This window comes from Littorina saxatilis, linkage group LG12, assembly GCF_037325665.1.
Source record: "Littorina saxatilis isolate snail1 linkage group LG12, US_GU_Lsax_2.0, whole genome shotgun sequence".
NCBI classification, from domain to species: Eukaryota; Metazoa; Mollusca; class Gastropoda; order Littorinimorpha; family Littorinidae; genus Littorina; species Littorina saxatilis.
The window spans coordinates 65,026,493-65,043,450 of NC_090256.1; the positions used below are offsets into that span (position 1 = coordinate 65,026,493).

The 16,958-nt window shown below is 37.8% G+C and overlaps 1 protein-coding gene across 1 annotated transcript in view; it reads right to left on the reverse strand.

The window, feature by feature from the left end:
• Window positions 1–2,050: 2,050 nt before the first annotated feature.
• LOC138982552 (equilibrative nucleoside transporter 1-like) overlaps window positions 2,051–16,958 on the reverse strand; it is a 29,353-nt gene continuing 14,445 nt past the window's right edge. Inside the window, exons 4-13 of the mRNA XM_070355866.1 lie at window positions 16,327–16,421; window positions 15,001–15,051; window positions 14,530–14,615; window positions 13,306–13,354; window positions 12,446–12,543; window positions 10,722–10,835; window positions 9,398–9,500; window positions 6,914–6,999; window positions 6,262–6,458; window positions 2,051–4,015 (exon numbers count right to left, since the gene is read on the reverse strand). Coding sequence (XP_070211967.1) covers window positions 3,892–4,015; window positions 6,262–6,458; window positions 6,914–6,999; window positions 9,398–9,500; window positions 10,722–10,835; window positions 12,446–12,543; window positions 13,306–13,354; window positions 14,530–14,615; window positions 15,001–15,051; window positions 16,327–16,421 — 1,003 coding nt within the window. The 3' untranslated portion in view covers window positions 2,051–3,891. The remainder of the gene's footprint in view (window positions 4,016–6,261; window positions 6,459–6,913; window positions 7,000–9,397; window positions 9,501–10,721; window positions 10,836–12,445; window positions 12,544–13,305; window positions 13,355–14,529; window positions 14,616–15,000; window positions 15,052–16,326; window positions 16,422–16,958) is intronic.

A 16,958-nucleotide genomic window follows, 5' to 3' on the forward strand; every position in this document is an offset into this window, starting at 1 on the left:
AAAAGTAGGTACTTAATAATTAACCAACACTCTGGCTTTTACCAGTAAAAGATGCATGGCTGCAAATCCCTGGAATGGAACAATGATGTTCTCAAATGTACTATACCAAATGTTTGCGGGCCAGTGGTGTGAGCAAGAGCAACTGAAGAACACGCTGAACAATAGGAGGACCCTGTTTAAAGGGGAAAGACTGTACATGACTGAATGTTCCGTAGTCAGTATAACAGAAAATACAATTAATAATAATAATAACGGGTATTTATATAGCGCCTTATCCGAAGTTCAAAGCACGTATGCCATGTGAGATGGAATTTTTTACACAATATATCACGCACTCACATCGGCCAGTAGATCAACAGCCTATATAGGCGCTGCATCCACTTTTCACGGCCTTTTATTCCAAGTCACGCGGGTATTTTGGTGGACATTTTTATCTACGCCTGTACAATTTTGCCAGGAAAGACCCTTTTGTCAATCGTGGGATCTTTAACGTGCATACCCCAATGTAGTGTACACGAAGGGACCTCGGTTTATCGTCTCATCCGAAAGACTAGCACTTGAACCCACCACCTAGGTTCGGAAAGGGGGGAGAAAATTGCTAACGCCCTGACCCAGGGTCGAACTCGCAACCTCTCGCTTTCGAGCGCAAGTGCGTTACCACTCGGCCACCCAGACCAATTACGGAAACTATAGCCATCCTTTATTCACTCTTTCACCCATTTGTGTATAGCATGGAATTTCAACAACAAAAAGAAAGAAGAAAAAAAAAGAAAAAAAGAGGAGCTTGGCTAATGTTTCACATGCACGCACTGAATATGCATGAAAATGATCTCAGTAAATGTGGTACAAGGGAGGTAACTGGAATAATGTTTGAAGATAATTAATAATCTGAATACAGCTCATACAAAAAACAATAAACCACAAACCATCCAACCAAAAACTGGCTGACAAGGCAAGCAGATTTACGTCTACAGGGAAAAATAATATCATGTGTTACATTGTGAGGCACAAACATCACATTATTGCCATCTAGTGTAACTTTGATCGATTTCTGGACATATATAACGCTTCTTGTAGAGGGAACACTTCTAAGTGGAAATGCTAACATGTAGAGAGAAAAAATGGTTGAGTACATTAAAAATTTCAAAAGGAAACAACTGTAAACTGACACAGATGTACGTCATCTATCGATTAGAATAACATATATATTCACTGCCATTTCACAGCACACATGCAAACATACGCTTTCACTTTGTACACAATTCTAAAACATTTTGAATCCGCATCTGTACATTTAAAATATACAAGAAAGGTATTTGAGGCTTGGGTCATGAATGTAAACTCAATGTAAACTTGTAATGCACACTGTAAAACTATGATACAACTGCATGCATGGGCCAAGCAAATTCATATCTGTCTGGTTGAATTTGTTTTTTTAATTTTGAAGGGAGCGGGGAGGGAGGGAGTGTGCGTGATTGAGGAGTAATAATATAATAATTGCTTATCTACTGTCATAACTGAACTTAAAATGGAGAGTTCTAGCAAAACCATTTGCATCTACACTTAGTTAAAAATAATCATATAAAAATATATTATATAAATACACTATAATTATCGGAGGATTTTGGAAGAGAAAGTTTAATGTAGAAATTGATGAACGATCTTGGATAGTTGCCTATCAGTCAACACAAGAGACTAGATTAAGAGTTTTACACTGGAAAATTATGCACAACATTTATCCGACCAACATTCTCCGGTGTAAAATGAAAGTAACGGAAACTAATAAATGTAATTACTGTTGTGATGTAACTGATTTCATTGAACACTTCTTTTTTGAATGCCCGGTTGTATACAAATTCTGGAAGTTTATTGAAGAATTTATTTTTCGTACTTTAGAAAATAAGATTGTTTTGAAAGTTAGTGATGTTTTATTTGGTATGCATTTTGTAATGGTGAAAAAGGCAACTATGTATAAATTGAACCACATTATCTTAATCGGAAAGATGTGCGTTAGTATATATAAAAAAACAAATTCGTTTTTACCGTTGGAAAGTATTTTTAATAGGCAGTTACAGATAAGAAGCATTTTTGTGTGAGTGTTCGAAGAACAAAACGTTAAAAAAGTTAGCTTGTTGTACTCGATAAGTTGTATTTAATTCATTGTATGAGATATTGTTAATTGTTGTTATTTATTTGAATAAAAAAATTTGAAAAAAAAAACAAAAACAAAAAACCCACTATAATTAATAAAAATAAAAGATCGAGGAAATAAGATTGTATTTCCTGTAGCACAAGTAAAGAACTGATTCTCAGACAGGTCACATAAATAGTTATTTTCTTTCACACTGTTCAGCAGTCCATCAGCTTGTGAGTATTTATAGTTCTCGATAGATTTAAAAACAAAAATCTCATTTTGATTTCAACTGCTGTGTAAACTATACACCGAAAGTTAAATCAAAATTGTGCAAAACTATATTGACCTGTGCAAAGTATGAAACAAAAAACAACAAAAGCACAACCCAGTACCCTTTCTCAATTGATGTGTTGGATGATTGGTTTTCAACAGATAGACGCAACATTTCCGTTTTCCCCTAAAAAAATTTATATGTGTATAATAAGATTTCATTATAATGTTTCTTACCAGTAAGTCATATGTCCACACTGAATTAACTGCCAATTTTGATTTACATGCTGCACTTATTTGCACTCCAAATATTTCACACAAAAAGTAAAACAATAACGGTGGCATTTGTAAATTAAAATCTTAATGAAAAATACAGTCACTCTCGATGACAAGTCTGTCATGTTTGCTTTTGAAAACACCAAACAAATAAGCAATCAAACAAACAAAAAAGTATGCGGGACCAACCGATCGCCACCTTTAACATGAACAGCAACAACTACATCATCTAATAACTGAAAAAATGCAAACAAATGAAGGTCATAATACGATTTATGCTACATCAGCTCAAAAAGCTGCGCTTGGTATCAAGAAATAGTCCTGTTCAAACCACAAAACAATAACAAGCGTTTGGACATACCGTCCAGGAAATTAGAACATTCATTGAATTAATGGTGACATACTCTTTTTGGTTTTTTTGTAATGATTGACATCAAATTAAACCCTGCCTTCCTTAATCCTTGAGGCTTCTGTGTTCACAGTCATCGAATATTCTGTACACATGATTCAAATGTGAAGAGGTAAAGCTGTCAAACAGCCACTATATAATCTTTCTTTCCTGGGTTATATGTACCAGTGAGTGAGAGGAATAAGCCAGGAATCACACAGCCATTCCAAAATACACTGGAACTGTCATTCCCTTTCACTGTCTGACAGGGTCTTGTCTTGTGTTATGTACAAACCACACTGGCATTCGCAAATATAACCACCCTGCCATTCCAACAAACACTCAAATTGTCATTTAATTCCTCACACAGCGACGGGGACTTACCCCTTGTACAAACCACACTGGAATTAAAGCCAAAAACCACCCAGCAGTTCCAACGATCACCAGAACTGTCATTCCCTCTCATTGTATGACAGGGTCCTGAACAAATGACTAGTGGCTCATTTGTACTGAATGGAGAATATCATACTCTTGCACTGGATAGTGCAAGCAACAAGAGGGAAGAGACTGATGTCCCTCAAAATGCCCCTGACCAGAAAGAAGCAAAGCCATCACATAACTGTTATACAAAGTCGATGGTGGATTACAATCTTGTTCAGCAAGTTCTTTGTGGCGTTGTAAGCTGGTAAATAGCAGGCCTTGCTATCCCAATCATCATATAGCATGCCACTGCTGTTCAAACTATTATTTTCATTTTCATTTTCATAAATGTAGTGTCCCATCGCTGGGAAATTCGGGTCGCTTCCTCCCAGCTCCTGTCAAATCATATTTCAATGTAGATGAGGGTGCACAGAAAACGCGAAGTGTTGACTCCACTCAGAATTCCGATGACCAGAAAAAACGCCATCATCATACCAGCTGTGCCAGCATCCTCCACATCCACTTTCCTGAAAAATAAATAGAGTTGGCTTTTACATACAGTGGTACTTCCCCATTGTGTTGGCAAAAGAAGGGACAAGTGAAATTTAATCTTTTACCTCTGGCAAGCCAAAAACCACATTAATCCATCAGTGGTAGTACTTCCCTCTTGCGTTGGCAAAGTTTAATTTATCAAAAGAAAGGACAAGCGAAAGGTTTTCTACCTGTGGCAAACCAAAAACCACATTTATCTATTAGTGGTAACTTCCCTTTTGCATTGGCAAAGTTATCAAAAGAAGGGACATGTGTACGTTTTTTATACTCGTGGCAATATTAGCCCAAAACCACATTTATCCATCAGTGGAAATACAAATAAACCTTAAAGGTCCCTGTCTACATTTTTATACCAAAATCGCCATTTGACCATTAAAATGCAGAGTCTATTATCTACAAGTATCAACAATACACCCCCTTTCGATCAGGAAAGACGAAGCCAGTGTAGCCGTTTGAAAATTCATTGTAGTATTCCAGCGTAGTACTCATAGTAGGATATCCTTATTTGGAAAATGCCAAGCGCAAAACTCCTCTCAAATCCCGTGCATTTCGTGCGTTTAAAAAAAAGCGTGGACAGCGCTCCAGTGTCAAACTGTTGCTGCACTTGTTTGGGCGTGGCTATAAGCATAGTGACATGAATTTGATTGGTCAGTATTTTTAGGCAAAGCACATGTTCTCAGCAAACAGAAAACAAAATATTGGAAGCGTGAGTCACGCTACCCAAAAATAAAATCTTTTTTTACTTATATTTTTTTTCTATAACTTTTTTTCAAATGGTTCATTCATCATCTGACATAACTTTTTAGCGAAATCTAACCATAAGATTATTGAAAAAAAGCAAAAATGTAGACGACCACCTTTAAAATGAATTTGACCCAGAACATCTACTTTCCTAGAAAATAAATTAGCTGGCTTTTACATACAGACTGGTACTTCCCCTTTGTGTTTGCACAGTTATCAAAAGAAGGGACATTAAGTTTAAATTTCTTTTACTTGTGGCATTAGCCCCAAAACCACAATTATCCATCAGTGGAAATACTAATAAACCTCAACATGTATTGGACCCAGAACATCCACTTTCCTGGAAAAAATTAGAGTTGGCTTTTACATACAGTGGTACTTCCTCATTGTGTTGGCAAAGTTATCAAAAGAAGAGACAAGTGTAAATTTCTTTTAATTTATTTGACCCAGAACTTAATTCAGCTCAAGTGTACTAAAACGTACTACTGTATATAAAAACAAGTCGCGTAAGGCGAAAATACAATATTTAGTCAAGTAGCTGTCGAACTCACAGAATGAAACTGAACGCAATGCCATTGTTCAGCAAGACCGTATACTCGTAGCATCCGAGTCGTCAGTCCACCGCTCATGGCAAAGGCAGTGAAATTGACAAGAAGAGCGGGGTAGTAGTTGCGCTAAGAAGGATAGCACGCTTTTCTGTACCTCTCTTTGTTTTAACTTTCTGAGCGTGTTTTTAATCCAAACATATCATATCTATATGTTTTTGGAATCAGGAACCGACAAGGAATAAGATGAAAGTGTTTTTAAATTGATTTGGACAATTTAATGTTGATAATAATTTTTATATATTTAATTTTCAGAGCTTGTTTTTAATCCGAATATAACATATTTATATGTTTTTGGAATCAGCAAATGATGGAGAATAAGATAAACGTAAATTTGGATCGTTTTATAAATGTTTATTTTTTTTTACAATTTTCAGATTTTTAATGACCAAAGTCATTAATTAATTTTTAAGCCACCAAGCTGAAATGCAATACCGAACCCCGGGCTTCGTCGAAGATTACTTGACCAAAATTTCAACCAATTTGGTTGAAAAATGAGGGCGTGACAGTGCCGCCTCAACTTTCACGAAAAGCCGGATATGACGTCATCAAAGACATTTATCAAAAAAATGAAAAAAACGTTCGGGGATTTCATACCCAGGAACTCTCATGTCAAATTTCATAAAGATCGGTCCAGTAGTTTAGTCTGAATCGCTCTACACACACACACACACACTTGACTAAATATAAAAAGCAGCTGAGTAATGTATATCTAAATACTTTCCGCACATATTTCCACATGTTATCTATTACAATACACGTACTCCTTAGGTCACTGCCAGGCTGCGCTGATGATGTAATAGTATTGTATTTCATTAACCATTTCCCACCTGCACCAAACACAACAAACTGTGCACATGACTCTGAACACTCACTTTGGGGCATACATCATGCAGAGACTGCTGAAGTAGCCAGCGGTGAAAGCCATGAGAGCAGCCATCACGATGAAGGCATAGTCGTTAGGGATGAGAACTGGCCACACTCGTTCTTCAACGCGGAAGTTGAACATCAGGTAGAGAGGAATAAACGCTCCACGGAGCAACACTGGAATCCAAACAAACCTTGGCCCTGGCTGTACAAGGGGACAAAGAATAAAAATTCACTGTTTTGTACAAACCTGTGATGTGACGTTCTGTCCATAGAAGCTAACAGAAGCTAACAAATATTTGTATCACAGATAAAGGATTTAATGTTCTTTCTTAAAGAGTCTTCTCGTTTGTCAGAAAAAGTGACATATATCTGAACGCATGTTAACAAATCAACACACCCACACTGTGATATATGCATGCACGCACACACATGCACACACACACACACCCACACATGTATGCATGCATGCACGCACGCACGCACACACACATGCACACACACACACACCCACACATGTATGCATGCATGCACGCACGCACGCACACACACATACACACACACACACACACATTCTGCTTGAAGACCAACGAGGTAAGAGATCGAATCAAAGAAGAAAGACAGACAGCTAAAAATGAAAATATTGAAATCTTGACTTACAAAACGCATGACCTCAGTGAGCAGGTTACCAAGCATGGCAAAGAGGTTGAAGCTCAGAAAACAGAAGATGGGAGTCCAGTACACATCTGAAAAAAGTTAAACAAATGGGTTTAGAATTCATAAAATGGACAAGTAATAAAACCTTTTACAGTGGTACCTGTGGCAAAAGGACTGTCACCTTTGTGACAAGGAAGAAGTGTTGTTACAGTTCACATGTCCTTTTGTAGCAGACACAATTGGTCAATCTGACATCCAAAAACATTATTATAAATGTTCGTCATTAATCATTGCCTCATTCGCTTGTGTCATCACTGCAAGCCGCTGAACATTTTGTCAAGATAAGTGTGTTAAACCAGTCTTGATCTAAGGACTATGTCCGGTCGACAATAAAAGCTGGTTCTTGTATATGATTGTGTACGTAGGTGTTAGTTGGAGTGCCTCAGAGAATGATGAGCATATGAGCTTGCGGTGATCATCCTTTTATGAGGATGAAAGTCGCTTGTTCATTTCAATGCTTGTTATTCTCTCAGGTGCCAGGAGAAAAGGTTCCGTACAACTCTCGCTTACTCTATTACACATGTCGTATGTATTAAAAGCGATTACTTCCCTTTGGTTATTTGATATAGTGTTTGTCTGTGCAATTAAAAGACCGCTGGGTCGATAGATCTGTGAATGTAACGTTTTGTTTTGTCATTAACCCTTTCGCTGCCAATCAAAACTTGCGTATGTACATTCCTGACTGCCAGGGAATATTGGAGTTCGGGGTGTAATAATTCACAACAAATTCTAGCTCCAAACTGGCAGTAGGTTAGGTAAGTAAAACTTATGTTATTCTTAAGGGAAATTGAACCAAGAATCTGTTTTTAGTGTCTAATCATGGAAATAATAATTAGTTTGGCTTATAATGATGTTTAAATATGAACTTTGAAAAATCAGTCCGGCGCATCTTCCGGTGCCTGTGGATCAAACACAGGTGGCTGTTTTGCTTGCTCCAAGAAAGGATTATAATCACTATCATCTACCTGTTTCCAACGAATCGTCCGAAAGAAGATCTCCCCCTTCCCCTGTCAGTATCCATAATCATTTGCACCGCCTGTAGCATCAGTCCGGCTTTGTTTTTCCCTACTAGGGCCCGGTCGACTGTCACCGTTAGCCATTTTGACGAGTCGAGATTTCTCTCCCCTACCCTGTCGCCAAGGCCGAAAATAGCCTTCAGACGCAAAACCGCGTCACCATTTATGTTTATTCATGAGAATGAGGTATCCTACCAAGCCATTGGCTGCTATTTGTGTGTCAGCAGTGACGTAGCATTTCTGGAAAATCCCGGAACGGAGAAGACGGGTTTACCCGTCCTAAGGCGCTGCGGCTGCACAAGCGCATGACGGGTATACCCGTCCTATTTTTAGGCAGTCAAGTGGTTAATTAAACGTTCCAACAACATACCTTTCTTGTTTTTTTTAGTTTGGTCAAACTGACAGACACCAGACAATACATGTTGTAAGGTAATTGACCTTACCCTGGATCACGTGGACAGCAAAGTTCCATCATTTTGCTGGTATAAATCACAAAATACCAGACACTAAATCAGCTACCAGTCATACAGACATTCCAGTTGATATTTCTTTTGAACATGCATTTTTTTCCTGACAAATAAAATAATATGACTGGAGATGGTTTGACTGGTTGGCGGAAACATAGAAACCAGTATCTGGAAGAGCCAGGATTTGCTTCTTTTTTAAAAAAAATTTTTTTAAGAAATACGTGTCTGGAAAATGGCTAATGTATAATCACTTATAGCTGGAAGGGGAGATGACAGAGAAGACGGCAAAGGAGTAAAAATTGAGATAGTACTGTAAGTGATTCAATAACAATGAGTTTTTTTCTTAAAAAAAAAAAAATGAAACCAGGTACACATGGCTGCTACCAGCACAAACTTTACCATAATAAAAAAAATTGTAACCCTCTTTTTTTTTTTTTACCAGGTTTAAAATGATCATCAACTTCAGTAAAACCTCTTCTGAAATTAGGGTTCTTTTCTCCTTCTTTTGCATTCCTGGGCTTTTTACTCTCAGGATCACCTTATGGTCAGAGTTTTACTTGCCACACCATTCTTTACACTGCCGCATAGCCAGCATGTCTTCAAGGATAATTAAATTAGGGAAATACAGAAACATAACTTGCACAAAGCATCAGCTTAACAGACTAACCTAAGAGCAGAACTTTAACTCGAATCATACAATAGACACACACACATGCATATATATCCCAGTCACGGATGGACCTAGTGTATGAGCTGGAAGGGCTTCTAAAATGGGGCAGGGTAATGGGGCAGGGTAACAGGGGCAGGTGAGGCAGGGGGCTTGAGGGGTGAGGCAGGGGGCTTGAGGGGAGGGGGGGGGGGGAAGGGGGGAGGAGGACCAAGTTACCCCCCCCCCCCCCAACCCTTCTGGTTCAGCCCCGTCAGTATTCAGTGTAAAAACTCACCTGCAATGGGAAAGTCTATTCTCTTGATGTCGCTTTGAATTTGTGGGAAGAGAGACAGCGAGACAAAGAACGTAAACCACACGCTCAGGGCCAGGACCCAAATCTGTGGACAAACCATGTCACATTACATTGTTTATATAACGCATGCATTTTATGTAAAGTAAAAGGAATCTACACTTTACTTTGAAAATGACAGAATCTCTGGAAAAACCATATTTTGCTTTATGTTTTAGTCAATTTGTTTGTTTGTTTGTTTGTTTGTTTGTTTAACGCCCAGCCGACCACGAAGGGCCATATCAGGGCGGTGCTGCTTTGACATATAACGTGCGCCACACACAAGACAGATGTCGCAGCACAGGCTTCATGTCTCACCCAGTCACATTATTCTGACACCGGACCAACCAGTCCTAACACTAACCCCATAATGCCAGACGCCAGGCGGAGCAGCCACTAGATTGCCAATTTAAAAGTCTTAGGTATGACCCGGCCGGGGTTCGAACCCACGACCTCCCGATCACGGGGCGGACGCTTTTAATCAATGCATTATGGCTTCGATGTAATGATTTGAGAAACAAAGGGAAGAATTAAACAGGTGATGAAAGTCGCTTGTTTATTTTAGTGCATATCATAACTCTCAAGTGCCAGGAGATTGGTTCCATATTACTCTCACATGTTGTGTGCATTTACAGCGCTTACCTCCCTTTGATTCTCAGATCTTGAAATAGAGCTCTGCCTTACGTGATTAAGATTCTGTGTAATGTTCAAGAATCTACCCTTTACTTTAGCACAGACACAATCTGTTGACAAACCTTCTGTTTGTGACATTCTATAATGCACTAGCTTCTGTAACCTATTGTAAATAACTTCCAATATTTTAACTTCAATATTAACTGAACATCACAACATATGGATTGCAATATTACACTCTGATAGTACCTAATTAATATTATTTCAGGTAAATAATAAAATATAGCAGTTAAATGCATGAGAGAAAAATAGAGAAGAGAAAAAAAATACACAAAAACGCATTTTTAACACAACTATCAGCAATGCTGGTTAAAAGTACATGCAGTTACCTCCCTTATATCATCCAATTGATGATAAATGTGTATCTTAGTCTACGCCCCCCATCATCACCCCCCCCACACACACACACACACACACACACACATGCGCATACACATTTCACAATGATCAAGAATCACCACCGACAACAAATAGACTCGGTGAATATCACTGTCTGAAACAAAACGACTGCCTGCAGATGGGACACATACGTACAATGTGAAGGATGACATTTCATGTGAAACAATGATGAACTGACCTTTTTAAAGACGTGCCAGTATGAAGAAATAGGACCACAGCAAGTTTGCTCGTGAAGTTTTCGAGACTGCTGATGTTTCAATTTGGTCAAAAGTTTGAAATGGCGGAAGAATTTCTGCGACAAAAAGAAGCAACAAAACATTACTGATGAGTACAATCATCATCAAAATTGACTACAATTCACCCTCGGTCCTATCCGGAAATGAACACAAAATACTGTTCAATAGAAACCCCAAGAGATACAGTGGAACCCCCTTTTAAGACCTTGTTTTCTCAGCTTTTCTTTTCATAACCTCTGTAAATTTACCCCCATTTTAAGACTCCCACCTTTTTAAGACCTGATTTTCTCAGATTTTGTTGAAGTGGTAAAGGGGGGTTCCACTGTATTGGGTTTGGAACACTGGCAGTCTACAGTGGAACCCCCCTTTTAAGACCTCCACAAATCTGACAAAATCAGGTCTTAAAAAGGTTGGAGTCTTAAAGGTGGTCGTCTACATTTTTGCTTTTTTTCAATAATCTTATGGTTAGATTTCGATACAAAATTATGTCAAATGATGAATGAACCATGGGGAAAAAAGTTATAGAAAAAAAAATATGTAAAAAAAGATTTTATTTTTGGGTAGCGTGACTCACGCTTCCAATATTTTGTTTTCTGTTTGCTGAGAACATGTGCTTTTCCTAAAAATACTGACCAATCAAATTCATGTCACCATGCTTATAGCCACGCCCAAACAAGTGCAGCAACAAGTTTGACACTGGAGCGCTGTCCACGCTTTTTTTTAAACGCACGAAATGCACGGGATTTGAGAGGAGTTTTGCGCTTGGCATTTTCCAAATAAGGATATCCTACTATGAGTACTACGCTGGAATACTACAATGAATTTTCAAACGGCTACACTGGCTTCGTCTTTCCTGATCGAAAGGGGGTGTATTGTTGATATTTGTAGATAATAGACTCTGCATTTTAATGGTCAAATGGCGATTTCGGTATAAAAATGTAGACAAGGACCTTTAAAATGGGGGTAAATTTACAGAGGTTATGAAAAGACTGTAGACTGTAGACTGCCAGTGTTCCAAACCCAATACAGTGGAACCCCCCTTTACCACTTCAACAAAATCTGAGAAAATCAGGTCTTAAAATGAAAATAAATGTACAGAGGCTGTGAAAAGAAAATCTGAAAAGTAAGGTCTTGAAAGAGAGGAAGTCTTAAATTGGGGGGGGGGGGGGGGTCCCAAAAGGGATGTTCCTTTGTAATATAGCAACAAAGATGTTTTACTTGATGGAATGTTTAATTATATATCATAAACATGTATCAGTGATCGACAAGAAGAAGAAGAAGATAAACATGTATCATAGTGTTATAATTAACATTCACGTAAATGTTTTGTTTTGTCTATAATCAAACATAGTTCCATTAACTAGCCTATCTTTGTTTTCTTAAAAAATACCATCATTTCATCATTGTTGACAGGTTTGGTTAGCAATTTACATGAGAGCTAACCTTACAGCCTGTTAAATATGTACAGAAAAAAAACCAACTTCATGAACAAAGACCATAATTAAGATGAACCTAAATCAGCATTTAACTGCTGCAGACTGTACTTTCACACCTTCACACTTCTTCTTCTTCTGCGTTCGATATCGTGACACCTTTGCGCTAACAGACAGCTTTTTATACTTGATATTATCTGAAGTTAGAAGGAATGCTAATAAATGCCACTTACTGTAATAGGTAAAATGAAGTAGGCATCAAATGCGATGAGAAGAACCACAATCGCGGTGACAAAGTAATAGATGGCTGATGTGCGAATGTCAGGGGCCACTGAAAAAATGACAAAGATGTTGACATGCTTTAAATGAAGAGATGTGCATGCAAAGTGATGGTTTGCAAGCCTGCAGACTTCAGCTATCTCCCCCATGCCTAAGCCTGGAAGAACAGGATTCTCATCTCGTCTGAAGCTATGGCAAAAGGTGGGGGTCGAAACCACACACACACATGCACATGCACGCATGAATGCATGCACACACACACACATACATACACACTCACACATGCGCATGTATGTACTCATACACATACACACACATGCGCACACACACATACACACGCATGCTCGTGCGCACTTTCACACACACGCACGCTCGAAAACACTCACATACACACAAGCACACAAAACAACACAAAGAAGAAGAAGAAATATGGTCCTGCATCATTATGGTGTTAAGGCTTTTAGCCTGTGGTGTGATGAACCAACGTACCTTTCTTAAAGTGTGAACACTCTGACATTCAGGCGAATTTGTTATTTCCTCTCTCACACACCCAAAAGCACACCAGAAAAAAACATTAGAAAAAAAACACGAAAAAAAACCCATATTCAAACCAATCTTCAATCTATTATCTTTCTGTTCACACATGTGTATTGTGCAGGGAACTCCTAACATATAAAGCTGCAGACTTCTTGAGCAGCTAGCAGAGAGACAGTAAGAGAAATACATGTAGTTGAGATTTCTTATGATGAGGTATGCACACACACTAAAATGCAAACCAAATAGTATCTTACATATGGACAAGAAGAATGCTTACATGCAATGGACAAAATGTTGACACAGGCTACAAATGTCCCGGAAACGTTCTGGAGGAAAAACAGCAAAACATTAGCTAGCGGCACAAATAAGTTAATTTATAATAACAATTCAAGCAAGTCTAATTTGCCATTACGGAGAAAATTCCAACAATTACAAAAATATGTGTTCAGCATTATATAGAAGCAAACAGCCTTATTTTGAGGAAAACGATATCCCAGTATTTTAAATCAAAAAGAACAATCATAATTAATATGTCGTTCAACACTGTGGAAGACACATTAGTAACAGATGATAATTTTTGAGTAATTTAAAAGTCAAACAGATGAAACCACAAAAGTGTAAACGTACACCAAAAGTTAACTAAAGCACATATTGAAAGAAATTACACAAAAGATATATTTTTTTTTAAACCACTTCCCCACTTCTATGCACTTTAAAATTAATAAACCCTGTCCCCATGAGACAGGTTAAAATTAATCATATAAGCCTCTCTTGCGCTGTACAAAATGGTTTAAAATAAATAAAGCATAACCATAACTACTTAAGGGCTTATAGTCTTCAAGGGTTTTGTTTAAAGGCGTATTCCCTCATGTACAAAGCACTGATCTGTCCCGACTATTACTACATAAAAGAACATCTTTCCATTTGAACACATGTCAATTATCAAAAGAATAGCTTCTTCCCATGGAATCAACAACAATTTTTTTTTAGATGAATTTATTCTGCCTTTATTTTAGCACCTATGATGATAGACTTGTGATTTCACACACTGACATAGGTGTCATTACAAGATTAATTTTGAAAAAAATATCCCCGGCTTGCACAAAAAGCCTTTAATCATATAAGCCTCTCTTGCGCTGTACAAAATGTTTTAAAATAAATAAAGCATAACCATAACTACTTGAGGGCTTTAATATTGCATTTGACATTCTTCAGACTGTACTTTTCTGGTACACTCGAAAACCCAGTATTTTATGACCTCACCAACAGGAGTCGGAGGTAAACTGATGGAGGTTATGAACAGAAAATCTAAAAAAACGATTTAGGTCTTAAAACGGGGGAAGTCTTAATAACTCTGGGGTCTCAAAAGGGGGCTTCCACTTTTAGTGTCCAAGTTGAACGATGCTTTGTCTGTGATAAACAGAATCAAAAGACAAGAAAGGTAGGTTGTCATTAATTGTTGGATTTGTGATAAAAAAGACTTAATGTAATAATAACTTACATTTCCAAAGATGATGGCATTAGTGTACTTCATGGGTAAAATGGCAGCTATTCCATACATGCTGTTCTGGTAGATTCCACAAGCACCTATACAAACGATTTTCAGTACGTGTACAGAAACATTTAAAATATCACTTTGGCGGAAATGAATTAACAACAGATTACTTTAGTAACAAAATTCTGAATCTCAAAAAGCCAATTGCACACCCACACTCGCACATGCACACACCCCCCCCCCCCCCCCCAACATAGGAGTTTTCTTGAGTAAGTTCATAAATTCATCAATAAATGTCTTAGTTACCCTATAAATACACTGTAACATACAATAAGCAATTCATACAATGCAACTTTCACACATTTTTATCTTTTACTTTTAACCAAAAAACTGCATCTTCTTTTTACACGGTTATTCTTTGGTGTCTGTCATTATTACCAAACAATACAACAAATAATAAAAACATGTTTTACTTACTGTTCAAAATGACTGAAGATCCGAGTGTGACCCAGAAAAACAATACGGGCCCTGATGAGATAGAACAAACAATGTTTGACAATGTAATATACATTTCCTTTTGACAAAGTGTTTGTTTTTTATATTTAGTCAAGTTTTGACTAAATATTTTAACATCGAGGGGGAATCGAGACGAGGGTCGTGGTGTATGTGTGTCTGTGCGTGTGTGTGTGTGTGTGTGTGTGTGTGTGTGTGTAGAGCGATTCAGACTAAACTACTGGACCGATCTTTATGAAATTTGACATGAGAGTTCCTGGGTATGAAATCCCCGAACGTTTTTTTCATTTTTTTGATAAATGTCTTTGATGACGTCATATCCGGCTTTTCGTGAAAGTTGAGGCGGCACTGTCACGCCCTCATTTTTCAACCAAATTGGTTCAAATTTTGGTCAAGTAATCTTCGACGAAGCCCGGACTTCGGTATTGCATTTCAGCTTGGTGGCTTAAAAAATAATTAATGACTTTGGTCATTAAAAATCTGAAAATTGTAAAAAAAAATAAAAATTTATAAAACGATCCAAATTTACGTTTATCTTATTCTCCATCATTTGCTGATTCCAAAAACATATAAATATGTTATATTTGGATTAAAAACAAGCTCTGAAAATTAAATATATAAAAATTATTATCAAAATTAAATAGTCGAAATCAATTTAAAAACACTTTCATCTTATTCCTTGTCGGTTCCTGATTCCAAAAACATATAGATATGATATGTTTGGATTAAAAACACGCTCAGAAAGTTAAAACAAAGAGAGGTACAGAAACGCGTGCTATCCTTCTTAGCGCAACTACTACCCCGCTCTTCTTGTCAATTTCACTGCCTTTGCCATGAGCGGTGGACTGACGATGCTACGAGTATACGGTCTTGCTGAAAAATGGCATTGCGTTCAGTTTCATTCTGTGAGTTCGACAGCTACTTGACTAAATATTGTATTTTCGCCTTACGCGACTTGTTGTTGTTTTATAATGAAATTGATTGCTTCATACTCTACACAGTTCAAAAGTCATCTTAGTGCCAACACATCCACATGCACACATCGACACACACACACACATACACACACATTAACATACACATACAAGCTCTCTCTCTCACACACACACACACACATGCACACACACACTCACACACACACACACACACACACACTCACACACACACACACACACACACACACACACACACACACACACACACACACACACTCACACACAAACACAAGCACACTAAAACAACAACACAGAAACACTTCGAAATACAGAAGACAAAAAACAGGAGACTTACAAGCACTGGTGTCAATCATGGCAAGAATGACGGTGACGATGAAAATCAACACCATGATGATGATGCTGGTAATGATGCGAACTCCCGTCTTACCTCTGTAATACAAAATATTCAATCAACTTTTTTTTTTACAATAGTACGGACATGAGTGCAGTGCACTTTTTAAGACAGCTCTTAAAATTTCAAAATTTCAACAACAAAACAAAAAAAAACACAAGAGAAAAAACATAAATTTGTCAATGACTGAAGTGGTAAAGAAATAACAGGGAAGATTAGGAAAAGGAGATGCAAATTTTGATGAAATTGGGTAAGTGGACCCCCTTCAGTTCGCATATAGGGCAAAGAGAGGCGTCGAAGATGCTACACTCACGCTTATCAACATGATTGTCAGCCATTTAGATACAGCAGGGAACACGGTTAGAGTTCTTTTTATGGATTTTTCATCAGCCTTTAATACGATTCAGCCCCATATACTTATCCAGAGGTTAGTCCAGTTAGATGTGAACAATAATCTGATTTTCTGGATCAGGGAGTTCCTATGCGATCGGCCACAACGTGTCAGCCTCAGCAACCGTTTGTTTGGTCATTCTGTGCTTTCAGACGAAGTTGTTTTAAACACCGGGGCCCCACAA